Source organism: Neopsephotus bourkii, unplaced genomic scaffold, assembly GCF_033783945.1.
Source record: "Neopsephotus bourkii isolate Nb327-2 ecotype Australia unplaced genomic scaffold, CSIRO-AGI_Nbou_v1 NB_659, whole genome shotgun sequence".
NCBI classification, from domain to species: Eukaryota; Metazoa; Chordata; class Aves; order Psittaciformes; family Psittacidae; genus Neopsephotus; species Neopsephotus bourkii.
Window position 1 is genome coordinate 1,187,047 of NW_026901158.1, and position 27,557 is coordinate 1,214,603.

Below are 27,557 nucleotides of genomic sequence, written 5' to 3' on the forward strand. Positions count from 1 at the left end.
TAAACTCTCGGTGCCTGTGCAGATGCTAACCTCAGGTTTTATGTTCGGGATTAGAGGAGTGGGATGCTGGGGTCACGCGTGGCCCGGGTGGGAGTTTTCCATATTTGGCTCTCAGGCAGCGAGGTGTTTGGCCAAACCTTGGTTTGAGGGTGAAAGGGAAAAGAATAAGAGAGCTCAGCATCGCTCACTGCGATGGTGACCCCGGCACCGGTGTGTGCCAGAGCACCCAGTGGGAATTCACCCTGTGCTGGCATCCAGAGCTGGTGAAAGCAGGCATTTACCCTGAGAGGGATGGGGAAAGGAGGGTGGCATCGGCAGGGCTGGGCTGCAGGTGGCCTGGGGAGGTGGGAATTCCTCATCTCCCCCAGATTCCAACTTTTCCTTCTGCTGCCTTAAGGAACAGAACAGTTTCCAAGGGAAAGCGATGACAAACGGGAGCTCAGAGCAGGGAGAGCTTGCAGCGAATGCCAGAGCTGCTGTGCAGCACCATGGAGGGAAAGAGCCAGGTCACTCCATAGTGTCCCACGGGCATCCTCCCATGTGGATGTGAACACTTGCCTTAGGACACTCAGCCCTGCCTGTGAGTGCATGGTGAGGGGTGGCCATGGTTGTGTTCCCTGGGGATCCTCTGCTGGAAGCACATCCTTCGTGGTCCCCCCATGAACGGGCTCCTTCAAGAGAAGGAGCAGGGACCAGGATGAGTGGAGAGAGCAGAGCTCGGCACAGGGATGCTGCACCCACAAACAAAGGGGATCTGCACCAGCAGAGGATATAAAAAACATCACCGGGGAAAAGCTGTGTCATAGCTGCCATTGTTGAGGGTGGGAATGAGACGAGTTTTGTCTTGGTCTCTTCCTTCAGCATCTTTCATGTTTATTGTGAATGAAGCCCCATTGAAAGCAGCTCCTTCCCAGGTAGCCGGTTACCAGGCGGTGAGCAGCCTGGCCACTGCTTAGCAATGGGGCTATATTGTTTTTCATTACAATGGGAACTTTGATTCCCAAAGTGTCCTGACTAATGTCTGCTCAAGAAACAAAGCCATTATTTTTTCCCTCTCCCCATCCCAGTGGCAGGAGGAACAGGGCTCTAGCATGTTCTCTCCCCGCTCCCATCCATGAGTATATCCAGCTTTGGGAATTCCTTTAGTTTCTCCCAAGATGAAAGTCTGGATCTGAAAAATCTCAATTAGATGGCTTGGGTTAGGTCAAAAATGAAATGGAACAAAAAAAAAATAACCCCAACACATCAAAGGCTTTGGGTTGCAGTTTGCTTTTTTTAATTAAACAAGACTGGGGATCTGCTCTTGCTTTATGAAGCTGGTGGCACTGGGAGTAACCTGCTGGGTGAAACTGCGGCTCTGTTCCCAGGATGGTGTTTAATAACGCAGGGCCTGGATGGGGCTCCATGAAAACCACCGCTTGGTGCTGGGTTTGGTGCTGGGAGCTCTGTTGTGGCTCTGGAGGTGTCTGTGGGGCTGTGCCGGCGCCGGCAGAGCGCGGTGGCACCGGTGGGAACCTTGGGTGCACGGCCCAGCCTGGGTGCCCTGCATGGGCAAGGGGAGCCGGGCAGCTCTGCCCTGGCTGTCCTGGGAGTGTGGTGAAGCCTTTGGGTTCTTGATGGATGCGTGTGCCATAAACCCCAGTGTGGAGCTGCAGGTGAGGGGTGGTGAGTGCAGCCGTGCCAGCATGGGGCTCGAGCAGCCCCAGGCTGCAGGGCAGGGGGGACATCCATGGCTCCGTGTGCCCCAGGGAGGGCAGGGCAGTGTTCAAAGGGCTCCTTGTCTCCCTCCATCCATCTTCCTTGTGCGGGCTCCGGGGGTGCCCGTGCCACCCTGAGCAGGGCGGTGATGCCAGGGCAGGAGATGGGACCAGGGCGCAGGGTGCTGAGCTCTGCTTCCCCAGCAGGATGGTTTTCCAGGCCTGTATGCCTGTCTGCACTCTGTGGGGTGTTCCGAGGTGGGCTGGTGCTGCTGGGAATCCATCCCATAGGCAGTTATAGGCACCTGTGGTTCCCAGTGATGCTTCCTGCAGTAACACAGGAGGGGCTCGTTGAAAGGTGATGGAATAAGAACAAATGGAGTGGGAAAATGGAGTAAGAAGCAGATCTCTTAATGACATGGAGGCATCCCAAGCACCAGCCTGTTCTCTATGAGGATTGGAGCTGGAGCAGATCAGGGTTCCTGGGCTGGCACTGGGCAAACGTGTCTTAACGGGATGGGTGTGCTTCAGGAGCAGGCTGGGGTGCTGCTCCCAGTCTGTGCCAAGCGGGAAGCCACTGGCACAACTGGAAGGGTGGCTCTTGTGCGTGGATGCCTGATGGGAAGCAGGTTTAACGCTCCGGGTGTGCAGGTGCTGGCAGGGGGTGTGGAAGCCGTGGTTGTGGTTCCGTCTGTGAGCCATGGGATGTCGGTTACCCCTCGGTGTGGGGACGATGGGGCAGGGTCGTGTCACTGCTCGGTGGCTGGGAGCACTGTGCAGTGTGCTCTGGTGTGCACGGAGGGATGCTCTCCCAATGGTTATTGCCAGCAAATGGGTGAAATCCAAGTGTCCTGCTCACATTTGGGCACTTGCTTTGCTCCATGGGGTCACGCTGTGTGTTTGGTGGTGCAGAGGGCTCTGTGAGTGTGACAGTCCCTTGGTGGGACTCTGCACCACACAAGGTCATGGTCATGGTTTCTGAACCAGCTCTGCACTGGGCTGGCTCTGCAGGGACTCTGTGGCACAGGGAGGGTGGCTCCTCGGGGATGCTGCTGTGGGTACCACAGAGCAGAGAGCGGCATCGCCCACAGCCCAGCCTTGGGGATAGGTGTCAGGGTGGGGGCATGGGAGACCCTGCACCCAGAACTGGGCTTGCTGCTGCCCCAGAGGCAGCGGGGACTCTCCTGGCCCCATTACTCTCAAGTAACCCCAAAACCAGGCTTGTGTAGATGCTTGAGCCTCCCCTCCTTGGCTTTCCCACGGTGCTCATACCTTGGGGAAAACAACTGTGACCGTTTATGCTTCCACCAGATGAGGGTGAGGAAGAGGTTATGTGATAGCAGTGCAGATAAGAGGCAGCCTGAACATGGGGCCAGTGGCTGGGATGGAGCTCCCCACCAGCCCCTGTCCCCTCCTGCACCCTTGGAGCTGCCCCCCTATGGGAGGGTGATGGTGATAGGGATGGGGGGCACCCCCTTGTGTCTGGTGGCTGTGCTCCAGGTTACACCTGGTTTCCTTTTAGCTTGGTGGCTTATTTTGTGTGGTGGGTTTTGCCTCCAGCCCCTGGGAGGATGCCCTGGTTAGGAGGGCACTGGGTGCCGTCACTGTGGTTGTTCTCAGCTGTGGGGTGATGGACACGGAGTCCTCTGCATCCAGAGCATCCCCCATGCACCCAGCACCACTGAAACCCCCCCGGCCGCCGGGCTCTGCTTGTGCAGGGCCAGCACATCCCGTATTGGAACAAAGCCCTTGTGCTGCCATGCGGAGCCGGGCTGGGCTGCGGGAATGCCGCGGTGTCATCTGTGCCGGCCGTGGCAGATGGCAGCTTAGCGCAGGGAGGCAAACATTAGTGTTGGGTCAGAGGTCGCAGGAACATCTGCCTCGGGATGCTTTCAGTGCCCGCATTGCTGCGGAGGGACACAACCTGTTGCTGGTGGCTTGGAGGGAAGGCCTCGTGCGCTGCGAGCGGGAGGGAGCGAACAAAGGGCTGCGATGCACGGAGCACCCGGAGCGGGGCCGGGACGGGCATCCCAACCCTGCGGTGCTGCCAGCGCGGGCAGGCAGAGCCGGGGCAGCAGTGCCCGCTCACACTGACACCGGTGCAGCTCTTCCGTGCTTCTGATTCTCTGATCTCAGCTTTTCTGGAGCCTGGCTGAAATGACTGCAGCGTTGGGCTGTTGCTGGTAACCCACTGAGGATGTGCAGCAGACACAACAAACGCACGTGCCCACGCTGAGCAGATCCAGATTTGGCCTGGGCTCGGCGCTGGGAGTGGGGTGGGAATTTGGGGCCGCTGTTCCTGTTCCCAGGCCATCTCCCGGGACTCGCTGTCTGACCTTGGACAAGGCCTTCTCCGTCACCCTTCACATCACCCGCGAGTCGTGACGGAGATTTATGGGTCGGGAGCGCGGTGCATGAGTAATTGCGCCTCCCCCTCGCAGCAGTTTGTGCGCCGGGCTCGGGGCTGGTGTGGAGGGGATGATGCATCCAGCCTGGTGCTGTGGGAATGCAGCCCCAGCCTCTGTCCGACCCCCGGGACAAAAAGCCACCAGGATGGTGGCAGCCCCATACACTCCTGCAAGGAGCACATGCAGCATCCCCACCCGCAGGCATGGCAACCAACTGCTGCATCTCCGTCCCCTGTCCTGCCTGGTGCTTCAGTGACAGCCCCGTGCCTTGGTTTGGTCATGTAGAAAATACCCTAGAAGCTAAGAGTTGTGAGATTGTCCATCGTGCTCCTTGTGCTGGCACGATACAAGGGAGCATCGTGCATTGGAGCAGGGTTTGGCCATCAGCAGGGTCTGGATGCCATCACCATGTGAAGTGTTGAGGTGGGTCATGGCTGGAAGGTTTGATGCTCCTCGTCAGGTTGATGACTCTGGAAGCATTTGCTCGGGGGGCAGATACTGGTATTTTTAGCCATTCCTGGCTGGGTTGGGAATGGGCCGTGCGTCACACATGGAGGCTCCTCAGGACCCCGGGGAGCTCAGCTGCTTTTCACCGCCTCAAAGCTGGTTTCTAATGGCCCTTCAGAGCTGTTTTGATGCTGGAGCACCCGCCCTGTCCTGTGCCAGCACATACAGCTATAATTAAAGCTTAGCTTTAATGTCTCTTATGCTGATTTCCATAAAGCGCTTGGGGTTTGCTTTGGGTAGCCCTCGCTTGGGAAATGCCAAAGGAAAAACCGCAGGGTGATGTTCACCTGCCCGAGCCCACGGGGATGTCGCATCCTCCACGCCTGCTCGCCTCTGTGTTCTGTGCTGAGCAGAAAGCTCGGCTTCAGGAGAGGTTTTCAGCCCCTGGAGGAGTAGGTGGACAAATGATGAGGCTGCAGCACGGCTGGGAGCTGAACCTGGCTCTGTTGGATCCAGCCTTTCCAGACCTGGCAGAGCTGAAAATAACCACGTCTTGGGCTGGCCTTATTCTTCACCTGGGTTTTGATCTCTTCGTTTGCATGCGAGACTTGTCTGCAGGCTCTCTCTGCAGCCAGGGCTCTGAACTGAAGCCTTTGCAGTCGCTGGGTTTTTAAATGCAGCTGCAGAGTCTCTGGCTGTGAGTGAGCTCCAGGACCTGCATGGGGAAGCGCATCCCATGGCTTCGATCCGCAGCCATCCCCTTCCCTGCCTTGCCTCGGACTTGCTGTTGTGGATGTGGGCAGAAATGGTGGTGTTTGTGAGCAGAAGGATCTATAGATTGATGCAGGAGCGGTGTTGAAGCCCTCGGGTGAGAGGCTGCCCATGGGCATATGTCGCTTGCTTCCATACATGATCAGAGCAGCGTTCGGTGTCGTTCCATGCTCTTGTTGAGCAGCAGTAGCACTATCGTGACAGTGGTGTCCCCCCATCAGAGACCTTTTGCTCTGAAACCTTGCAAAGAAACGGAGATGACTTAGAAATGGTGGCAGGAGTTTGAGAGGGCTCCCGAGCCGGTGCAGTGGGTACATGGGAGCTGTCCCTGTCCCTGTTGTGGTTGTGATATGGGAATTGCCAGGTGTTTGCAGGGGGTCTGTGTTGCACAGCCTCTTGCTGTGTGATGCAGACTCCTTTGTGGGGTATAGCACTGACGGCTGCATGCCAGTGCTGTAATTGCTGTTTTCTTGAAGAGCTGCTTCTCCAGCACTTCTCAGTGGCTGGAAATACCCCCTCATAGGGAGGAGAAACACGAGGCAGGAGCGTGTCCCAGTCCCGCCTGCCCACGTGTGCCCATCGCTCAGCTCAGCCACTTCTGGCCAGGGCAGACCCATGCAAGCCTCCCTGGCACCCTCCTCCCTTCCTGAGCTGATTGTGTCCATAAACCGGTTCTTAAATCAAACAAATACAAACCCATTTAAAACCCCTGCAAACTCCATGGAACTTGAGGGGTTTCCCAAGGCAAAACCCTGGAACTCCCCCCGGGGCAGCCCCCAGCCCCAAACCCCTGTGCCTCTGGGCAAGGGCTCCCTGCTCCCAGAGGGGTCTCTCTGGCACTCATTTAATAACCGTGCCCGGGCTCAGCCGGGTTCTGCTCCCCTTCCCATCCATGAGCTCAAACCACCCCTTGCCTGCACTGAAACTGGAAACGGCCCCAAAACTAATCTGGTGGGAGGGCTCTCAGCTCCGCGCCCCTTGTCCCGGCCCCATTTAAGCCCCACGGCGCAGGAACGCTGATCCCAGTGATCTCCCGGTGCCGCCGGGATGCAGAGGACGCCCACGGCAGCACCAAAGCAGTGGCGTGGCCGTTCCCGCACCAATCCTTCTTCTCCTGTTCCTTCTTCTTTTCCGCCTCTCCCTGCCATTGCAGAGCCCCGTGATGCTCCCCTGTGCGGGGCGCCCCGCGGATTGCTTTCAGCATCGGAGCGTGTGGGGCGGTTGTGCCCAGCCCCGCACAATGGCCCCTGTGAGCGCTGGCTCCGGCGCTGCCGGAGCCCTGGTGCAGCCACCCAGAAGCGCCATCGCCCCACGGCCGCGGCGCCCCGGGCTCGGAGCCGCCGGCGAGCCGGAGCCGGGCATGGGCCGCAGGCGCCGGCAGCTGCTCGGCCTCATTAGGATGCACACCTGCTCCCCGCCGCCCTTTGTGTGCCGAGCAGATGCCCTGATTTATTATTATCCACATTTTCTTTTCCATTTGGCCGGGATAATGCCGTCTCATTAACTCAAAATGTCTCCGAATCCGGACAAATTCTCACACAATCCCCAACAATGAAATCAGAATTGGGTTAAAAGAAAAAAAAAAGCCCAGGAGGGGCAGAGGAGAGGGGGAGCGGGGCTGAAACGTGGCCCTGCCGCCGGCGAGGCGCAGCGGCGCCGGGCTGGGGCCGGCTGAGGGGGCATTTGCTGCTTGTGCTTCACGGGAGGATCCCCATGGTGCTGGTTTGGGGGTGCAGGTGGAGGGCTCCACTCTGCAGCGTTCCCCAGGACCGTCCCTGCTGCTGTGGAGCACTGGGGGCCATGCTCGAGGCGCAGGGACACGAGGTCCCATCAGCTTGGGTGGTGATGGGTGTGAGCACTGAGGACAGTGAGAGCCGTGGTCCCCCAGTGTGCCCTCATCATCCCTATCCATCACCTCCAGTGGTTGCTGCTTTACCCCGAGCTTGTTGAAATGGATGCGATCACCCCCAGATCTGCTTCTGCTCTAGAGGCCTCTATTGCACCCCAGCATGAGCTACACACAGCGTGCCTTGCTCTGCTACAGTGCCATTGCCATTGTGGTGTGGGGCAGCAGCATGCCAGCGTCGTTTCACTCCTCCCCTGCCCAGCACAGCCCAGCTTGGACAGAGCATCCCCCTTTAGAAGTGGTGTAACATGAGTGGAGCTGGTTGGACACAAAACGTGTGGCATCTCGTGATACAGGAGGGGCTGTGCGGGAGGGGTTGTGCTGGGGAGGTGCTGAAGGGCCCTGGGATCCTCCTCTGATGCCTGGTGCCCTCGGTGTCTCTGCACAGCTTTGCTCTGTCCCCTCTGCCGCATCCCAGCCGGCAGGATCTGTCCCTGCAGCACATCCCCATCGCCTGCCCTGGTCGCTGCAGCCGCATCACCCCTGGTGACAGATGGCTGAGCCGGTGGCCGCGGCAAGGGGCCTTTGCTCAGAGCCCCCACACAGAGGGGATGCTGCAGCCGGGGCCACGCACCCCTGCTTGCACAGGGTTTGTCTTCGGGAAGGTCTCGCTGCAAGGAGCAAGGAGCGCCCTGGGGTTGGTGCTGGTTACGGGATGCCTGCGGACAGAGGGAGGGTAAAGCTCACCCTGGTGCAGGCAGGGGTGCAGGGCTATCCCAGTGCTGCTTGGTGCATGGGTCTGTGGGATCCCTGGGTTGGGTGCAGGGATGGGGATGCCCCTCCTGGCTCCACATCTCCCCCTTTGTGCCTTGGGTTCCTCCTCAGCGAGGTGTGGGGCAAACCCAGTGCCCTGTGATGAGAGCAGGAGGGGAGGCTGCGGTTTTGCAGGTCCCTGCAGGCCCCGGTTTGGGGTTCGCCTTTGTTCCCGGCACCTTTCATCTTCCTCAGCCCAGAGCAGCCGGGGCAGAGCCGCACTTGCCAAACCCGCTGTGCGGGGATGCGCTGCGGAGGGGGGGGGCGTTCCTGGTGCCGGTCCCTGGGGGTGTCCAGGTGCCCGCAGCCCCTCGCACCGGTCCCACTGACCCCGCTCTGTCCCCTCTGCAGGTGCGGCGGTGCCTTCGTTGGCGAGCGGTGCCAACTGCCCAACCCCTGCCTGAGCTCCCCGTGCAAGAACGCCGGCACCTGCACCGCGGTGGTGCGCGGCAGCACCGTGGACTACGCGTGCGCCTGCCGGCTGGGCTTCACCGACGAGCTGTGCCTGACGCCGCGCGACAACGCCTGCCTCAGCAACCCCTGCCGCAACGGTGGCACCTGCGACCTGCTCACCCTCAGCGAGTACAAGTGCCGCTGCCCGCCGGGGTGGTCAGGTGAGGCGGTGGGGATGCGGGGGACCAGGCACCGGGACAGCCTGGGGCAGGGGGTGCCTCCATGGATGGGGAGAGGCGGTGATTTTGGCGCTGATTGCAGGTTCTCTTAGTGATGGGGGAGAGGTGGGAGATGGTCCCAAACCCAAGTGGGGCTTGGGAGGGGGCTTGGGGGCTGGGTGGGCTGCAAGCCTCCTGCATCACTGAGGGTCTCATGGGGGGCAATGGGGTTGGAACTGTTGCATCCCATATGAACACAATCCCAGAGCTGAGTCCACTCCTCAGCGCAGATTGCTCCCACCCAGAGCCCGAGCTGTGGTTTGCATCCTCATCCTCACCCTTCCTGCCCTCCCCAGGCAAAACCTGCCAGCAGGCCGACCCCTGCGCCTCCAACCCCTGCGCCAACGGGGGCCAGTGCGTCCCCTTCGAAGCCCACTACATCTGCCGGTGCACCGCCGGCTTCCACGGCGCCAACTGCAAGCAGGACGTGAACGAATGCAACATCTCGCCCCCCATCTGCAAGAACGGCGGGAGCTGCACCAACGAGGTGGGCACGTACCAGTGCTCCTGCAAGCCGGCCTTCACCGGGCAGAACTGCGAGCACCTCTACGTGCCCTGCAACCCCTCGCCCTGCCAGAACGGGGGCACGTGCCGCCAGATCGGGGACACCACCTACGACTGCACGTGCCTGCCAGGTAGGGGCTGCCTCCGAGGGGGAACGGTGACAGGGAACCCCCTTCCAGCTCCTTTGGCCCTGCAAAACCAGCAGCGCCCAACCTTCCCCCTGGGTTATGGCTCTGGGAGGGGTAAAGCCAAAGGGATGTGGGCTCACAGTGCCGCGTGCCTTTGGGAAGATGTTGGGCAGCGATGCCTGAAGAGGAAAGGTCATGGGGGTGCTCTTTAGAGTCAGTGATTCACCAAAATAGCTCTTCCAGAAGAAGTGCTTGAGCAGAAGCCCCTGTGCGGATGCTCATATTCCAGGATAAGAGTGCCTTTTTCCGCTTTAGCTTAAGCCACTTCCAGAATGGAATCATTAGTCCGGAATAGCTGGGTTGGAAAGTTTCCGAGTGCGGATGGAGCCGGGGAAGGGAGACCCTCTCCGTGCTCGCTGCTGCTCCCTCCGGCCAGCGCCGGAGCAGCCCAGCTCAGTTACAGCCTCTCAAGTGAAGGGCTCTTGCAGGAGGGGGCCAGCGGGGGCCCAGACCATGCACAGGAGCTCAGCACCCTGCGTGCCGGAGGAAAGGCAAGGGCTGTGGAAGGGCCCCATGACCCTGGGGCCAGCGGTCTGCAGTGTGCTCAGGGAAGGGAAGGGAAGGGGCTGAGCATGGCCCCACGTCCCCACAGCACTGAAGAGTGAAGCAGTGGGGTTTCCTGACAGGTGGGATGAGCAGCCCCGTGCTCGGACCCTGGTGCGTTTGCCAGGGCACAAATTGCTGTTTCTCACCTGAGCCACCATGCTGGCCAGCCGTGGCGGAGGGGATGCATCCGCTTTCTGCCCTGGAAGGAAGCTGTGGGCAGCACAGAGCTGGTTGAGGGGCCTCTGGGGTTGCTTTGGTACCTAAAGGGGCCAGTAAGAAAGTGGAAGAAGGGCTTTGGCCAAGGGCCTGTAGGGCCAGGCTTGAACCTGCCCGAGGGGAGACTGAGCTGAGCTCTTAGGCAGAAGCTCTTCCCTGTGAGGGTGCTGAGGCACTGGCACAGGGTACCCGGGTGAGCAGTGCCGGGAAGGAAGCCGTCCCTTCCCGGATGAGCCGGTGCAGCCGGGAGCAGCTCCAAGCCCTGTCCCGGCAGAGCGGCGTTGCCGCAGGGATGAGCAGGCGGAGGGGCAGGAGGAGCGGCGCTGGCCCTGCCCTGCCGTGTGCTGACGGGGCGCTTTCCTTAGCGTCGGGCAGGTGGGGTGAGGCAGGGCCCTGGGGGCAGCCCCGCTGCGTGCGCACCGAGTGCGGCTCCGTGCGCTGCTTCCAGGGCGGTTGCAGGCTGCACGAGCGGGTTCGGCTCCCGCAGGATGCTCCGGCAGGACGGGGGGGTCCCGCTGCCGTCCGCGTGGCTCGCTGCAGGAGCTGCATCGGCTTGGGGCGCAGGCAGGAGGGACCATGGGGGCTGTTTCTCATGATAAGAGGATGATTGATAGGCTGGTATGCAGCGCAGCAGACCTGGAACAATGTCCCCTTTTCATTCCCGAGGAGGCCGTGCCGGGCCGGGTTTCTTCAAGTTAAACCAATCTCGGCTGTTTTATCATGCCATCGCTGTAGAATGTAACCCTGAGTTTAAAGTAATTGCAGTGCTAATTACTCATTCAGATGGTTCAAAATGAGTTAATCCTGGTATCTAGGACATTGCCAGTTATTGCTGTTCACTTGCAGCCCAGCTGCTTAAAAATTGAGGCACAAATCAACGTTATCTGCTTTGGATTCCTACCAGCCATCGTAAATAGGAGCAGCAGCACGAGGAGCTTCTGCTCCTCCTGTGATGGAGCAGAGGGAGTGGAAAACAGCTCTTTGGAGAGAGTGAGGGGGAAAGCCCCGCTTGGCCAGGGTCTGGGGTCCCACAGAGGATGAGCCAGGGCACCAGTCCTTTCCCATGGGTGGCTTAGCAAGTAGCCAGGTCTGGACCTGCAGAACAGCTCAGGGAGTTCGGGGGAGCTGCAGATGGACGCCAGCACCACGGGGACCACCATGGGCTGGCACTGCATGGCGACCCAGGGCAGGATGATGGCTGGGGGCGCTGGGGGTCTTGCAGTAAGTGAAGCTCTCACCCCAAGTGTGGTTGGAGGGGGACAGGGTGCCTCAGTAGATGCCCTGTGAAGGGCCTGGCTGTGCCATTTCTGCTGCAGATACCGTTGGGATCGGGGTGGTTTCCATCGGGTGGAGGCGATGACATAAACCTGAGCTCACGGAGCTCATGGCAGTGAATCCCCCGGGGCAGCTGAGGCTCCTCACATGTGGAATTAAAAGCAGCGGTACCACAAGCCTGTGTGGGAGCAGCCCCGGCTCATCCCTGTTGCTGCGGAGCTGGATCCTCCAGTGCTCAGAGCGAGCAGGGGGCTCTGGCAGGGGAGCCCTGTCTGCTCTGCTCTGCTCTGCCCAGGGAAGCCATCGCTGTCTGCCAGGCTCTGGTGATGGTGCCCTGGCAGGGAAACCGGTGCGGCAGAACCGAGCCCCGGCAGAGGCAGGATGGGGCTGGGGGTGAAAGCCAGCGGGTGGCTTCGAAGCTGAGCTGGGAGTGCCTGGTGCTCGCTCAGCAGCCTGCCATCAGCACGGGGTACCAGGGAGCGGGGGCAGTGGGCAGTTGGTTGGTTGGCATCATGGCAGATGTGTTCTCTGCACAGGGTTCACAGGCCAGAACTGTGAGGAGAACATCAATGACTGTCCAGGCAACAACTGCAAGAATGGGGGTACCTGCGTGGATGGGGTCAACACCTACAACTGCCAGTGCCCGCCTGAATGGACAGGTAATGGTGCCACCAGCACTGAGGGTGGCATGGGCTGGGCTGGGGATGGATCCTGTGCCAGGGGTACTGGGGGACCCGTCCCCTTCACAGCGATGCTCCCAGAGCCTGCGGGAGCCTGACGCCGGTGCCCTGTCCCCTGCAGGTCAGTACTGCACCGAGGACGTGGACGAGTGCCAGCTGATGCCCAACGCCTGCCAGAACGGGGGCACCTGCCACAACAACCACGGCGGCTACAACTGCGTGTGCGTCAATGGGTGGACGGGCGAGGACTGCAGCGAGAACATCGACGACTGCGCCATGGCCGCCTGCTTCCACGGGGCCACGTGCCACGACCGCGTCGCCTCCTTCTACTGCGAGTGCCCGCACGGCCGCACGGGTGAGGCCACCTCCTGTCCTGTCCTGTCCTGTCCCCTGCTCACGTGCAGGGTGGCAGCTCCCCACGGGTCCCCTGGCTCCTACCTGAGGTCTCGGTGCCTGGTGACTTCTGCGCCCATCCCCTTGACGAGCCTTTCGCTGCCCAGGTTTGCTGTGCCACCTCGATGACGCCTGCATCAGCAACCCCTGCAACGAGGGCTCCAACTGCGACACCAACCCCGTCAATGGCAAAGCCATCTGCACGTGTCCTTCGGGGTACATGGGCCCGGCCTGCAACCAGGACGTGGACGAGTGCTCGCTGGGTGAGCACCGGGTGGGAGGCAGAGATTGCGGATGGGGAAGGCACTGGTGCCACCGGGAGTGTGTCCTCTGAGCCACACTCGTGTGTTGCAGGAGCCAACCCTTGTGAGCACGCAGGGAAATGCATCAACACCCAGGGGTCCTTCCAGTGCCAGTGCCTGCAGGGCTACTCGGGCCCTCGCTGTGAGATCGATGTCAACGAGTGCCTCTCCAACCCCTGCCAGAACGATGCCACCTGCCTGGACCAGATCGGGGAGTTCCAGTGCATCTGCATGCCCGGTGGGTGCACAGCCCATGGACCCCTGGCCCAGGGCTGGTGTGGGTGGCAGGAGGGCTCTGGGTACCCTGAGCTTCAGCTCGGTGTTGGTTTGGGTGAGGAGCCAAAGGAGGTGGGTGTCTGGGAACAGCACCAAAAAGAAGCCTGGTAAAGACTGTGGGGTCTCCCACAGCAGTGTGGGGACAGGAGGTGGGAGCTGGGCACCATCCGCCCTGCTCTGATCTCCTCCTCTTCTGGCCTCGCTGGCTTGCATCAAGCCAAGAGCAGGGAGACCCTGGATGGAGAGCCATGACGCAGGCTGTGCAGCTCATCCCACCACCTGTAGCACATCTTTGTAGAGATGAGGAACCAAATGCACCCTGGTGTAACCTGCCCATCCCGTGCACTGTGCCGGGCCCGTGCATGGTCCCAGCGGTGCTCCTGGTCTCTCCACAGGTTACGAGGGCGTTTACTGTGAGATCAACACAGACGAGTGTGCCAGCAGCCCCTGCCTGCACAACGGCAACTGCCTCGACAAGATCAATGAGTTCCACTGCGAGTGCCCCACTGGTACGCGGCATCCATCCCACTGCTGTCACTGTGAAACAGAGCCGGGATGTGTCCCAGCTCCCAAAAATGGGCTCCTTCAACTTCAGAGCCCCATGAGATGGGCAGAAGGGGCTCAGCACCTCTTGGTGCTTCCCCTGTTGGGATGTGTGTGCAGGCGATGCTGCTCCAGGTCCAGCCCATGGGAGAGGGCCAGGAGGATTAAACCCCACGGCTTTGCACTTGAAAAGGCCCCTCTTTGGGAAGGAGGGCGGGGGGCCGGGGGGGCCGCACCAGCCGCTTTGAATGCGGTGTCAAAGTCACGGGGTGGAGCGGAGAATGGGGAGACGGTTAATCTGTGAAAGGAGGTTTTGAAGTTCAGAGACTTCGCTGCTCTAGAGATGTAAATAAGATGCTCTCAATGGCGGGTCGCAGCCCCACATTCAGGGCCCCCAGCAGCCATCCCCATGGAAACCCGGCGCCCTGGCCGGGATGCGGGGGGCCCGGCGGCGGGGGGAGGCCGGTGGGTGCGGGCGCTGTGCGGGGACGTGACTTCTGCTTCCACACCAGGCTTCAACGGGCACCTCTGCCAGTTCGACATCGACGAGTGCGCCAGCACCCCCTGCAAGAACGGCGCCAAGTGCGTGGATGGCCCCAACACCTACAGCTGCGAATGCACTGAAGGTGAGGGGTCCCCATGTCCTGGGGGGGCTCTGGGGGTCCCACTGCTCATCAGGAGCAAGCCCCATCGTGTGCTATAAAACCCCATTATAGCAACAAGCGCCCACCTCCGTGGGGATGCCCCCAGAGGCCCTCACAGTGGGATGGTCCCATCTGATGTGGCTCCAGGGGTTGGCAGAGCGAGTGGTGCCGGGTGTAGGGAGCCCAAGGTGTGGCCCTGCAGCAGCCGTCCCACCGTGCTCCCACCTCGGCGGCGGGCGGCGGCGAGGGGGAAGGCAGGAAGGAAGGAATAAAGCTGCCTCTATGGGGCCGCAAGGTGCAGGGCTGCGGGGGCTGGCCGGCCGAAACCCAAGGAGCGCTTGCACAGAATGATGACTTGAGCCCTGGTGGCAAACAGTGGCTCTTTTGTGGAGCAGCTCCCGCCAGAAATCTTCCAGCTGAATGGCCTCTAATTAGTGTCTTGCTAATGCCAAGCCCCGATGAAAAGCTGCTATGTGGGCTTGGCGGGGTCTAGTCAAAGCTCTACTTTGTCCTCGCCTCTCCACCCCCAAACCCGGCGGGGAGGGAGCCGGCCGGGAGAATAGGATCTGCCGGGGGGGTTATTATTGGGGGTGCCTGCGGCCGGCCCCCCCGTGCACTCCGGGACGAGCTGCGGGCGAGCGCGGGGCCCCGCTCGTGAGCCAAGGGGGTTTAATGCAGGTCATTGTGCACCCCGGGACAAAGCCCCTGAGCCGGCTCTGAGCAGCGCTGCTGCCCCTGCTCCCCTGCCTGCGCCCTGCGCTGGGGGTCCCAGGGCTTGTGGTGGGGCAGGTGGGCAGGTCAGACCACCCCGGTACAGCCTCATACGTGGCCAGGGTGGGAAGGGGTGTCCTGCATCCCCCATCCTCCCCTATCCTGACCCTGCATCTCCCATCCTCACCCCATATCCCACATCCTCACCCTGTATCTCCCATCCTCATCCCTCATCCCTCCCGCTGGTGGCAGGTTTCTCGGGTGCTCACTGTGAGATCGACATTGATGAGTGCAACCCCGACCCGTGCCACTACGGGACCTGCAAGGACGGCATCGCCTCTTTCACCTGCCTGTGCCAGCCCGGCTACACGGGCCACCGCTGCGACATCAACATCAACGAGTGCCAGAGCCAGCCCTGCAAGAACGGGGGCACCTGCCAGGACAGGAACAATGCCTACAACTGCCTCTGCCTCAAAGGGACCACGGGTGAGCAGAGGGACCCCCGGGGCTCCATGTGGGTCGGCTGTGCCAGTGCAGCATCCCTGCCCCATCCCCGGGTAGGTTGGTTCTGGGGCATCCTCGGTGAGGGTGAGTTCTCCCAGTTTGGTGCCCAGCTCCCCATCTGGGAGCTGCCTATGGTAGAGGGGCTTTGCCATGGAGTGGTGGCACCCATCGGTGCTGGTGGGCTTCGTTTTGCCTCATCGGTGGGTCTGGGGAGCCCCTAATGGCACCACTGTCCTCCCCAGGACCCAACTGCGAGATCAACCTGGATGACTGCGCCAGCAACCCCTGCGACTACGGCAAGTGCATCGACAAGATCAACGGCTACGAGTGCACCTGCGAGCTGGGGTACACAGGTAAGGGCAGGCAATGCAGCCACCACGGCACCCCAGGGACAGAGTGCAGATCCAGGGGAGCCTTGGGATGTCCCCTGTGCCCATGGCAGTGCCGGGATGCCGCATGCGTCAGGGGCGAGGTGCACTGGGGAGGGTTGATGCTGCCATCCCGCTTCCCACAGGGAGGTTTTGCACCCTCCAGTGCTCCTGCTTGCCCAGGAGGGTGACCCTGGCTCTGGCCGCAATCAAAGGGGTGTCTGGTGCCGGGAATCCGAGTCCCGCTGCGCCCACTCCCATGGGTATCAGGTTGCCGCCTTGTCCGACTGGTTTGTTTGATGGGAATGGCGGAGGGCTTTGATGGGAGCAGCCCCCGCCTCTCCCTGCTCCACGGCCCCTTCTGCTCCTGCCCGCCGGGAGCCACAATAAAGCCGGGCTTTGTCGGCCGTGCCAGGTAGGGTTACAGGCTGAAACCAGCTCCCTTCATTATTCCCTCCTGGACCAAAGGAGCCCAGGGCACAGCCTCTTCCCAGTCCCATTAATGGAGCCAGGCGGGCAGCGCAGGGCTGTGAAGTCACCCTGCCTGCAGGGCAGCCCGCTCCTATGCAGCCAGCACACGTGTGCCTGGAGATCGGAGCCTCCAGCAGCCATTCCGGGTGGCTGGAAGGGCACTGCCCCGTGGATACCCCCAGGATGCACTGTGTGCCCACCGGGCCATGCATCCTGTGGGTAACGCTTCCTCACACCCCCTTTCCCAGGGCGCATGTGCAACATCAACATCGACGAGTGTTCCAGCAACCCCTGCCACAATGGGGGCACATGCAAGGACGGCATCAATGGCTTCACCTGCCTCTGCCCCGAGGGCTTCCACGACCCCAAGTGCCTGTCTGAAGTGAATGAGTGCAACAGCAACCCCTGTATCCATGGGAAATGCCACGATGGGCTGAATGGGTAGGCTGGAGGGATGGGGACCAAAGAGCCACCAGCAAAGCCAGGGGCAGGGCAGGGTGTGCGGCCGTGCTCTGCTCTAGTGCTGAGGGATGCTCTGCTCTAGTGCTGAGGGATGCTCTGCTCTAGTGCTGAGTGATGCTCTGCTCTAGTGCTGAGGGATGCTCTGCTCTAGTGCTGAGGGATGCTCTGCTCTAGTGCTGAGGGATGCTCCCCTGCAGGCGCACAGTGAGGAGCCAGGATTGCTGGGTGGATGCTGGCTGCTGTGGCCAGGCCAGGCCCGAGCAGATCCTGTGGTTTATGCCCCAATTTCCCCCCAAAGCTACAGGTGTGACTGTGACCCAGGCTGGAGCGGGACAAACTGCGACATCAACAACAACGAGTGCGAATCCAACCCCTGCATGAACGGAGGCACCTGCAAGGACATGACCAGCGGCTACATCTGCACATGCAGGGAGGGCTTCAGCGGTAAGGGTGCAGCCAGGGGCACTGCTGAGGCCTGGGCTGGAGCTGTGGGTGGCTGTCCCCATGCTGTGGGATGGGCTGGAGCACGGTGGAGACCTCAGGTCTGGTTGGGAGATGTGGCAGTGCATGGGGACCTTCAGCAGGGTTTGGGTGCCCAGGGAGCAGCAGGCTCTTCCAGGGTGATGGGTGGGCTGTTGCCATGGTCACCATGGCCCCACTGTACCCTCAGCCCTCTCCCAGCAGCACACCTCCATCGCAGCCGCTTCTGTCTATGTTCCTTAACACAGGACCCAACTGCCAGACCAATATCAACGAATGTGCCTCCAACCCCTGCCTGAACCAGGGCACGTGCATCGACGACGTCGCCGGCTACACCTGCAACTGCCTCCTGCCCTACACAGGTGAGGGGGAGCTCCCTGTGCCCCAGGTCCTCACTGCGGGGCTGCTGCTTGGTGTGCGGCAGCGAACCAGTCCCTTGTGCATGTGCAATGGGGCTGCCCATGGCTGCGGCTCCATCTGCCTGTGCCACGCTGCAGCTGGAGGGAATCTGGAGGAGCGCTGGGAAGCAGCCAGCCGGAGCTTCCTCCCTCCTCATCCTCTTCCTCTCCTCCTCCTGGAGGGCACCAGTGCTTCAGCTGCAGTGGCACTGGGGGGTTGCCCCACTCACACCGCACTGCCCCGGGGGGCCCGTGCTGCTGCTGGCCCCATTCTGTGCCGTGATGCTCAGGCTGGAAGAGGCGAGCAGGGGCCGAGGGGCCGGGGGATTCTGCTGAGCCAATTCCTGTTTGCCGGCCTCTCGCTTCCGCTCGCGCACAGCGGCAGCCGGAGCACAATTGCAGGAAGCCGTGAGCTGTTTCCTGCCCTCGGCAGTGGCCATAGAAACCCCTGGGGGGACAGGGATGGGGGAAGGCTCTGGAAAATAGCAAAGGCCAGTTGGGGAGATACTGGCTGACAGGGAAGATAAGGATTCGGAGGGAACGTGTCCCTTGGCTGGATGTAAACAGGAAAAGCAGCTGAGAGGGATGGGGGGGAGCGCAAAGGGGGGAAAGACACCCGAGCAGCACTTCCCTGCCAAAGGAAGCGTGCAGCGCTGTAATGCAGCCCAGATTGCCAGGGCTAAAGGTTTCGTGGGGGGGGCTGGTGTCATGGGGGACTGGGGATGGAGGAGAAGGCCCCAGCTGGGATGCTCCAGAGCCTGCCCCAGGCAGGGCCCAGGGGTGGTGGGGTCTTGGAGGGGGTCTCATGGGGTGCTTGTGCCCATGCAGGAGCCACCTGCGAGGATGTGCTGGCCCCCTGCGCTGGCAGCCCCTGCAAGAACGGCGGCGAGTGCCAGGAGTCGGAGGACTACAAGAGCTTCTCCTGCAGCTGCCCCCCTGGCTGGCAAGGTAGGGGCACGGCCTCTTTGTTGGCTGGTGCCAGCAGTGCCCGGGACAGCACCATCACCATCCTGGGGTTTTCAGCGGCTCCTCCAGCCCTCATGCTCCCTGTCCCGCTGTGCCCCACAGGTCAGACCTGCGAGATCGACATCAACGAGTGCGTGAAGAGCCCCTGCCGCAACGGGGCCACGTGCCAGAACACCAACGGGAGCTACCGCTGCGCCTGCAGGACCGGCTTCACCGGCCGCAACTGCGACACGGACATCGACGACTGCAAGTCCAGTAAGAGCAGGGGCTGGTCATGGACCACGCTCAGCCTGGCCCCAGTGTCCGTCCTGGGGTGAGCCCTGCCCGTGCTGCAAGCACTGGTGGGGCTTTAGGGCCACCTCAAGCACGTCCCATTGAGCTCCATCAGTCCAGGGCCAGATGGGAGCTGGCAGGAAGGAGGCTGGGGGGAAGAGGGATGTTCAGGCAGTGAGCAAGTGTGTCCCATGTGCTCGCTGCCCTCCATGGGGCTGGTCCATGGGCTCTGTCCCATCCCTCCACAGGGCCAGGGATGTGTGTGGGGACAGCACTGTGGGGCAGCTCCCAGGACCCGTTTCACTTCCACGTTCATGTCCCTCCTCCCCAGACCCGTGCCGCAACGGCGGCTCCTGCTCCGATGGCATCGGCACGTTCTTCTGCGAGTGCCTGGCTGGATTCCGTGGGCCCAAGTGCGAGGAGGACATCAACGAGTGCGCCAGCAACCCCTGCAAGAATGGCGCCAACTGCACCGACTGCGTCAACAGCTACACCTGCACGTGTCCCTCCGGCTTCAGCGGCATCCACTGCGAGAACAACACCCCTGACTGCACCGAGAGGTACAGCCGGGGCAGCCCCTGCCGGGCACTGCCTTTGGCAGGGTCCCTGCGCTGCCCCATAGCCGTGGGCCGGTGCGTGGGGCTTTGGTGTGGAGCAGGACCAGCGGTGACTCACTGGGATGTGGTGTGTGTGTTCCCAGCTCCTGCTTCAATGGCGGGACCTGCGTGGATGGCATCAACACCTTCACCTGCGTGTGCCTGCCCGGCTTCACGGGCAGCTACTGCGAGCATGACATCAACGAGTGTGACTCCAAGCCCTGCCTGAACGGGGGCACGTGCCAGGACAGCTACGGGACGTACAAGTGCACTTGTCCCCAGGGATACACCGGCCTCAACTGCCAGGTAGAGCCTTGGGCTGATGCTGGTGTCCATCCATGCGTGCTGGCTGGGGGGGGTCACTGCAGGCTCCACTCCTGCAGGAGCCCTGCTGGGTCCTGAGCCCCATCTCTTGCTCTGCTCCCCCCAGAATCTGGTGCGTTGGTGCGATTCCTCTCCCTGCAAAAACGGAGGCAAGTGCTGGCAGACCAACAACCTGTACCGCTGCGAGTGCAACAGCGGGTGGACAGGGCTCTACTGCGACGTCCCCAGCGTGTCCTGCGAGGTGGCTGCCAAGCAGCAAGGTAAGTCCCTCCCAGGGCCAGGGCTGGGGTCCTTGGGTGCCCCCATGCTGGGCTCTGAGCAGGAACAGGCTCGGTTCCCTTGGTGGGGATCTTTGCACAACTGAAGTGATCTCAAGGGTTGCTGTAACGTGCACCCCCGAGGCTGCAGTCCCTGGTGGGATGCGCAGTGCTCGGGACATGGCCCCGTGGTGCGTGGCTGTCACTGAGGTCCCCACGTCTCTGCTCTCCCTGCAGGCATCGACGTAGCGCATCTCTGCAGGAACTCGGGGCTCTGCGTGGACACCGGCAACACTCACTTCTGCCGCTGCCAGGCCGGCTACACCGGCAGCTACTGCGAGGAGCAGGTCGATGAGTGCTCCCCCAACCCGTGCCAGAACGGAGCCACCTGCACGGACTACCTGGGAGGCTACTCCTGCGAGGTGGGTGCCAGTGCCACGGCGGGCAGAGACCCACAGGGAGATGCTGTTGGGCTGCACAAGGGGTTTGGTGCCCCCTTAGAGGCTGTGCTCCTGCGGCCACGTGGGGATCGAGGGAACCTCTCTAATAGCTCCCTTCCTCCCTCCTTGTAGTGCGTGGCCGGTTATCATGGAGTTAACTGCTCGGAGGAGATCAATGAGTGCTTGTCCCACCCGTGCCAGAATGGAGGAACCTGCATCGATCTCATCAATACCTACAAATGCTCCTGCCCCAGAGGAACTCAAGGTAAATTAACTCCCCAGGCTGGGGCATTAGCGGGTTGAGTGCAGATATCCTCAGTATCTGCTCATTAGCTGCTCGGGCTCGCAGAAGCGAACGCCGTGGAAGGGGTTTGTGCTTGCTGCAGGCTTAGCCATCAAGGCCATGCAAGCTTGGGCAAGGGCTGGGCGGTTCCTCCTGCCATTGACGTGGTCAGGATCAGCCCCTTCGCAGGGAGGGTTCACATAAGGGACCACCGGGCACCCCGACACTGTTTGATGAGCTGTGTGGGTTGTTCCCCCGTTTCTCTAGGGGTGCACTGTGAGATCAATGTGGATGACTGCAGCCCTTTCTTTGATCCCGTCACCCTGGGGCCCAAGTGCTTTAACAATGGCAAGTGCACGGATCGGGTAGGTGGCTACAGCTGCATCTGCCCCCCTGGCTTTGTAGGGGAGCGCTGCGAGGGAGACGTCAACGAGTGCCTGTCCAACCCCTGCGACGCCCGCGGCACCCAGAACTGCGTGCAGCGGGTCAATGACTACAAATGCGAGTGCCGGCCTGGTTACGCAGGTGAGCACCACATCCCAACCCCGTGCCCAGCACCCAGGTCGCAGCCACCCCAAGCACCCCACGCGCCTTCCTCTGCTCCTCTCACCCTGCTCTCCCTCGCAGGCCGTCGCTGCGACACCGTGGTGGATGGGTGTAAAGGCAAACCCTGCAGGAATGGTGGAACGTGTGCGGTTGCCAGCAACACCGGCCGTGGCTTCATCTGCAAGTGCCCCCCGGTAGGTACCCACTCCTCTGCAGCTCCCAGCATGGGATGTTTCACTCGCAAGTCAGCCCCTGGCACAGAGGGGGTGTTAAGGATCCAGTTCAGCTCTTGAGGCTTCCCCAGTGGGGACAGGCTGGGGTGAGCATGGAGAGGAGGATGCTTTGCTGTGGTGTTCAGTGGAGGGAGCTGTATCCCTATGTGCATACCCTCCTCACTTGCAAGGAGACTGGGTTAGGGTCAGGGAGGAGGAGGTGGCTCAGCCCTGCAGGTAGGATGCTCTGCAGAGCAGTCTTGCCTGGTTTAAAGTTATTTGTACCATATAAAGGTGGAGCAGGCAGCTGTGGAGAATTGCTCCCTTTGTGTTGAAGGGGATGCTCTAGCAGGGCTTACTTTCTAGATTATTCTTGCCCATCACTAGTTTCAGAGGGCAAGCCAGAGCCATGCCCTGACTCACCGGGCTCATGCCGAGTTTCCCAGAACACACACGTGTTGGGCTGCTCGTAGGACAGCAGCAGTGACCCCGACTCCCTCCTTGCTCTCCCCTCCCCAGGGATTCGTGGGTGCCACCTGTGAGAACGACTCCCGCACGTGCGGGAACCTGCACTGCCTGAACGGCGGCACCTGCATCTCCATCCACAAGAGCTCCAAGTGCATGTGTGCGCCGTCCTTCACCGGCCCCGAGTGCCAGTACCCGGCCAGCAGCCCCTGCACCTCCAACCCCTGCTACAACGGTGGCACCTGCGAGTTCTTCAGCGATGCCTCCCCCTTCTACCGCTGCAATTGCCCCGCCAACTTCAACGGCCTCAACTGCCACATCCTCGACTTCGATTTCCAAGGCGGGATCGGGCAGGACATCATCCCCCCCAAAATCGAGGAGAAGTGTGAGATCGCCGTGTGCGCGGGGTACGCCGGCAACAAGATCTGCGATGGGAAATGCAACAACCATGCCTGTGGCTGGGATGGGGGCGACTGCTCCCTCAACTTCAATGACCCCTGGAAGAACTGCTCCCAGTCCCTGCAGTGCTGGAAGTACTTCAACGATGGCAAGTGTGACTCCCAGTGCAACAACGCTGGCTGCCTGTACGATGGATTTGACTGCCAGAAATACGAAGGGCAGTGCAAGTAAGTGACGTGCTCCTCAATCCTCCTGTTTAAAGCCATCTCCGCTGGTTGTCTGCGGGTATTTTCTGGTCACACAGAATAGGGTTGGAAAGGACCTGATGGTCACAGTATCACAGTATGTTAGAGATTGGAAGGGACCTCAAAAGATCAGCTAGTCCAATCCCCCTGCCGGAGCAGGATCACCTAGATAAGGTTACACAGGAACGTGTCCAGGTGGGTTTTGAATGTCTCCAGAGAAGGAGACACCACAACCTCCCTGGGTAGCCTGTTCCAGTGTTCTGTCATCTCCTAAGTGCAGACTTGTTCACTCTCTGTGCTCTGTTCTGCTGCCTGTGGGGTTGCAACTCAAGCAACCACACTCCCCTGTGGTCTTACTGAGTTTATATACTTGGAAGCTCTCTGGGTTTAGCTCATTCCAGATGGCTTCCCTGTCCTTGCCTGTATCACGCCATAGATGTGAGTTCTTCAGCTCACAGTAGTAGCGCAGTGAGTTTCAGTGTAGGGAGACCCCAGATGGAAGAGCAGCCAGAAACCATGATGATGTTAACATCCAGGCATTCGCCAAACATTGTCTTTGGCAACAGCAGGAACTTAATCCCAGATTCCTGGACCAGCTCTGCTCTGAACAACTATTGTGTGTCCCCATGTCTTCTGTGAGTCACAGCCATTTGTCCCTTTTTCTGGCATCTAAACTGAAACTTTAACATCTGCTGTCTATCACCTGCAGAGCTGAACACCTCACAGTGCTGCAGGGAGCAGTTGCCCTCAGTGAAAACTGGCTTAGTGTATCAGGAGGAAGAATATTTACACACAAGAGAGGTCCTTGTGGACCACCTCTTATTTTCTCAGCAGATGGGCGATATGTGCAGTGCTTGGTCTAATTCACTCTTCTGCCTTTCTTTGTCTCCCACCCAGCCCTCTGTATGATCAGTACTGCAAAGATCACTTCTCAGATGGTCACTGTGACCAGGGCTGCAATAACTTTGAGTGCGAATGGGATGGTCTGGACTGTGCAAACAACATGCCAGAGAAGCTCGCTGATGGCACGCTGGTGGTGGTGGTCCTCATCACTCCTGAGAACCTGAAGAACAACTCCTTCAACTTCCTGCGGGAGCTGAGCCGCGTCCTGCACACCAACGTGGTCTTCAAGAAGAACCCCAATGGGGAGTATATGATCTTCCCATACTATGGCAATGAGGAGGAGCTGAAAAAGCATTACATCAAGAGGTCAACAGAGGACTGGTCAGATATGTCTAGTGCTGTTATCAACAAAGTAAAGAGCAGCCTGTACTCCAGGGCTGGCAGAAGGCAGAAGAGAGAGCTCGATCAGATGGACATCAGAGGGTAAGGGGGACCAGTGGGTTCCTTTTTCACCGAGCACCATTTGTTTTCTGTGTTGATAATAGTAACACGCTATAAAGGGAAGGATGTAGGTCAGATAATTGTATTTAGATGTTGCTTTCTGTGTGAATAGAAACCGGATTTTGCTCTCATGTGGGAAAATCGAGCGATGGCTCAGGAATCCCTGATACAATGCTGCGCCGACTCTCACGATTGAAGCAGCCCTGTGTATTGTTGGGAGCCGGGGCTGGGCTGGGTGGGACCTGGAAGCAGAGGTTGGCCTGACCGCCTGTCTGACTTCAGGAAGTCATTAAGTTAAGCCTCAGTTTCTCCTTGGGAAATGCTTTCTAGAGCTTTGTTGTAAAGCTCAATTACTGCAACCTGTGTTTGCAGATCTTTGGTATGAACATATAGATCTAACCTTCTCCCTCTCCGTGGGCTCAATCAAAAGCCACTGAAAGCAAAGGAGTTAGAGCAGCGAAACTGATGTGGAAAGATCTGAAGGCTCCCAAACAGCATTTTTTAAGCTGCTGTAGTGTCTGGCTACTTCTAAAATGTTGTGAAGCAGAGAATCCTTCCACTCCTGTAGATAAGGAGTTTGATTTCATAGCACTCATTGAGGCAAATCCAATAGACTGAGTGTGTGGGGAGCTGCAGGGCTCGAGCCACAGGGAAGCAAGGAGATGGGTTCCCACCTTCTACTTCCCACTGATGGTGGGTTAAAGAGAGGAGACAGGGCTCACTGTCTGCACAGAGCTGCGTGTCTCTCATTGACTCTCCTCATGCAGATCCATCGTCTACCTGGAAATCGATAACCGCCAATGCATCCAGTCATCTTCCCAGTGCTTCCAGAGTGCCACGGACGTGGCGGCATTCCTGGGGGCCTTGGCCTCCCTTGGCAACCTGAACATACCCTACAAAATAGAAGCTGTTAAAAGTAAGCATGTCTGGTCGGCTGGGGAGGAGAGCCAGCCCAAACTGCCCTGCCTTACCCGTGTTCGGTTACCTGTCCGCTGCCTGCGTTTGACCTGGGTTTAACCACCTTGTTGTTTTGGGGTCTTTTTCTTTAAGTCTGTTCTGCAAAAAATTGCAAAACCAGTTAATTTTTTTTTTGCTCGTTCCAGGTTTATTTCAAAATCATTATCACTATAAAAGTTATAAAAAAAAAAGCAAAGCAATCCCAACCAGCTCCGATCAATCAGTGACATGCAAGGAGTTGAAGTTTGTATCTCGAAAATCCCCCCTAAATCCTTTTGTCTTAACAGCTCAATGCGAGCGCAATGATTTGAAGTTCACTAATCCTTTTCCTTAAAGGAGAAAAAAGTGAAGCTGTCTCCTGGTGCAGCCTGCCTTGCGCAGCCGAGAATTTGCCGATGGTTTGCAATTCTGATTAATAGCGTATAAAATGACCTTATTTTGGGGGGGGGGCTGATTGAGATCAGACTTAGGTACCTCTATTAACTAATTTTCCCTTCATTTCCACTCGGTCACTGGTTTGCTATGCAGCTTAATGTCTCAGCATCTCTTTGTGCCCCACTGTTTTGTAGGTGAAACAGCCGAGCCCACGAAGAACTCCCAGCTGTATCCTATGTACGTGGTGGCGGTGGCTGTGCTGGTCTTGCTTGCTTTCATCGGGGTGGGAGTGCTGGTGTCCCGTAAGCGGCGCAGGGAGCATGGGCAGCTCTGGTTCCCTGAAGGCTTCAAAGTGACAGAGTCGAGCAAGAAGAAGCGACGGGAACCACTTGGGGAGGATTCTGTTGGACTGAAGTGAGTAATTTGCTTGCTAACCCATTAAAACACAGTGCAGCGGGGCTGCTCGGGGCTCTACTGAAAGAGCCCCGGGGAGTTTTGTCCTTTAGGGCATCAAATTGGTGTGGTGGGGAGGAGAAAAATCAGGTTTCTGAAAGTTCTGCATGGGGAAAAGAGTGTTCCCACCTGGAGGAGGTTTTTAAATGCTCCGTGGTCCAATTGCGCTCGGTAAAATACTGCAGGAGGGAAACTTCCTGGAAATTCCCTTCTTGATTCTTCTCAGCTTGTGCATGCCGATGAACAGAGCCCATCCCAGAGTGCTGCCTGCAGAGAAGCTCATTTTTTGTATGCTTTCCTTTTTAAAGGCCCCTCAAAAATGCTTCAGATGGCACGCTGATGGATGACAACCAAAATGAGTGGGGTGATGAGGAGACCCTGGACACCAAGAAGTTCAGGGTAAGCTCACTGCCACATCCCCTTTCTGTGCTGCAAGTAGTCACTGTCTGGGTTTTGCCACGGAAGGAGCAGGGTGCTGTGGAAAGCAGCAGAGCAGAGGGACTCTCAGGGCCCCGGTGTGTGTGTGTGTGTGGGTGCTGCAGGCTCCTTCGCAACCTGTGTGTGACAAACACCTTTGGGACTCACAGAGCTTCCCCCTCCTCGTGTGCTCTGCTCTGTGCTCACTTCCCGCTGTCATTCCTCAGTTCGAGGAGCAGGCGATGCTGCCCGACACGGACGACCAGACGGATCACAGGCAGTGGACCCAGCAGCACCTGGATGCTGCGGACCTGCGCATCTCCTCCATGGCACCTACTCCACCGCAGGGGGAAATCGATGCGGACTGCATGGACGTCAACGTCAGAGGTCCTGGTAAGGTGACTCCTTTCCCTTCTGTGCTGCTCGTCAGTGAAGCTGAAATCCTTTCTTACCTATTGCTGATGAGCAGTCCCAGACAGCCCGACTTCTATCACTAGGACTGAGTTGCTGACAGTCCTACATTGCATGGCTGCTGTTGTGTGTGATTTAGTGATGGACCTTGTCACATTTCACTTTCCATGAGATCTCTTGTTTAATCACTGAGAATACAGAAGTGCCTATTAAATCATCCAGTTTACCTCTCTGCCACTCCTAGATTCCTCTCCTCCCACCAAACTGCACGTTTCACAATCTTCCTTTTAGGTTTTTAACTATGTCAGTAGCTCATAGGCTTTTATGTTATTACAAACATTTGGTCTTCTCCACACCTGTGAAACTGTGCTCTGAAATAGTGAAAATATCTAAGGCTGTGCTGTACCATACTTGTGTTTGCTTTGAGCCATCTTCCATATAAATTGCACCTTACATGTTGGAGTGGGCAAGCTGTAACAGATGAAATAGGAAAAGCAGCGAGCAGTGAGTTACCACTAAGGAATTTCAGATCTGTATCAGACGGAGGATATTCATGTTTGATGTTTAGAACCAGTCAGGAACTCGTCTTGATGCACCCCTGAGAATAAGCATCTACTGCAGACAGAGCATCTTGCTGCTGGGGTAAAAAGCCTTTATTGACCGAGCTCCCCTGTGCTTTTCAGATGGCTTCACCCCGCTCATGATTGCCTCGTGCAGCGGAGGAGGGCTGGAGACGGGCAATAGCGAAGAGGAGGACGATGCTCCCGCCGTCATCTCGGACTTCATTTACCAAGGCGCCAGCCTGCACAACCAGACTGACCGCACCGGCGAGACGGCGCTTCACCTGGCTGCCCGGTACTCCCGCTCGGACGCTGCCAAGCGCCTGCTGGAAGCCAGCGCCGATGCCAACATCCAGGATAACATGGGCAGGACCCCCCTGCACGCCGCCGTCTCTGCCGATGCCCAGGGAGTCTTCCAGG

The 27,557-nt window shown here is 59.3% G+C and overlaps 1 protein-coding gene across 2 annotated transcripts in view; it reads left to right on the plus strand.

Annotated features, from left to right (window-relative positions):
• Nucleotides 1-27,557, plus strand: part of NOTCH1 (notch receptor 1) — a 42,117-nt gene that overhangs the window by 10,467 nt on the left and 4,093 nt on the right. The window contains exons 3-31 of one of the 2 annotated variants that reach the window (XM_061352404.1): nucleotides 8,334-8,596; nucleotides 8,950-9,288; nucleotides 11,919-12,041; nucleotides 12,184-12,417; nucleotides 12,563-12,718; nucleotides 12,810-12,995; nucleotides 13,429-13,542; nucleotides 14,089-14,202; nucleotides 15,184-15,417; nucleotides 15,678-15,788; nucleotides 16,523-16,715; nucleotides 17,035-17,180; nucleotides 17,465-17,578; nucleotides 18,443-18,562; nucleotides 18,683-18,835; nucleotides 19,185-19,413; nucleotides 19,554-19,755; nucleotides 19,880-20,033; nucleotides 20,268-20,452; nucleotides 20,603-20,735; nucleotides 21,021-21,278; nucleotides 21,381-21,493; nucleotides 22,031-22,602; nucleotides 23,518-23,946; nucleotides 24,732-24,880; nucleotides 25,491-25,710; nucleotides 26,058-26,148; nucleotides 26,394-26,559; nucleotides 27,261-27,556. In XM_061352404.1, the coding sequence (XP_061208388.1) occupies nucleotides 8,334-8,596; nucleotides 8,950-9,288; nucleotides 11,919-12,041; nucleotides 12,184-12,417; nucleotides 12,563-12,718; nucleotides 12,810-12,995; nucleotides 13,429-13,542; nucleotides 14,089-14,202; nucleotides 15,184-15,417; nucleotides 15,678-15,788; nucleotides 16,523-16,715; nucleotides 17,035-17,180; nucleotides 17,465-17,578; nucleotides 18,443-18,562; nucleotides 18,683-18,835; nucleotides 19,185-19,413; nucleotides 19,554-19,755; nucleotides 19,880-20,033; nucleotides 20,268-20,452; nucleotides 20,603-20,735; nucleotides 21,021-21,278; nucleotides 21,381-21,493; nucleotides 22,031-22,602; nucleotides 23,518-23,946; nucleotides 24,732-24,880; nucleotides 25,491-25,710; nucleotides 26,058-26,148; nucleotides 26,394-26,559; nucleotides 27,261-27,556 (5,797 nt within the window). The remainder of the gene's footprint in view (nucleotides 1-8,333; nucleotides 8,597-8,949; nucleotides 9,289-11,918; nucleotides 12,042-12,183; nucleotides 12,418-12,562; nucleotides 12,719-12,809; nucleotides 12,996-13,428; nucleotides 13,543-14,088; nucleotides 14,203-15,183; nucleotides 15,418-15,677; nucleotides 15,789-16,522; nucleotides 16,716-17,034; nucleotides 17,181-17,464; nucleotides 17,579-18,442; nucleotides 18,563-18,682; nucleotides 18,836-19,184; nucleotides 19,414-19,553; nucleotides 19,756-19,879; nucleotides 20,034-20,267; nucleotides 20,453-20,602; nucleotides 20,736-21,020; nucleotides 21,279-21,380; nucleotides 21,494-22,030; nucleotides 22,603-23,517; nucleotides 23,947-24,731; nucleotides 24,881-25,490; nucleotides 25,711-26,057; nucleotides 26,149-26,393; nucleotides 26,560-27,260; nucleotide 27,557) is intronic. The other variant, XM_061352405.1, reaches the window with a different exon arrangement.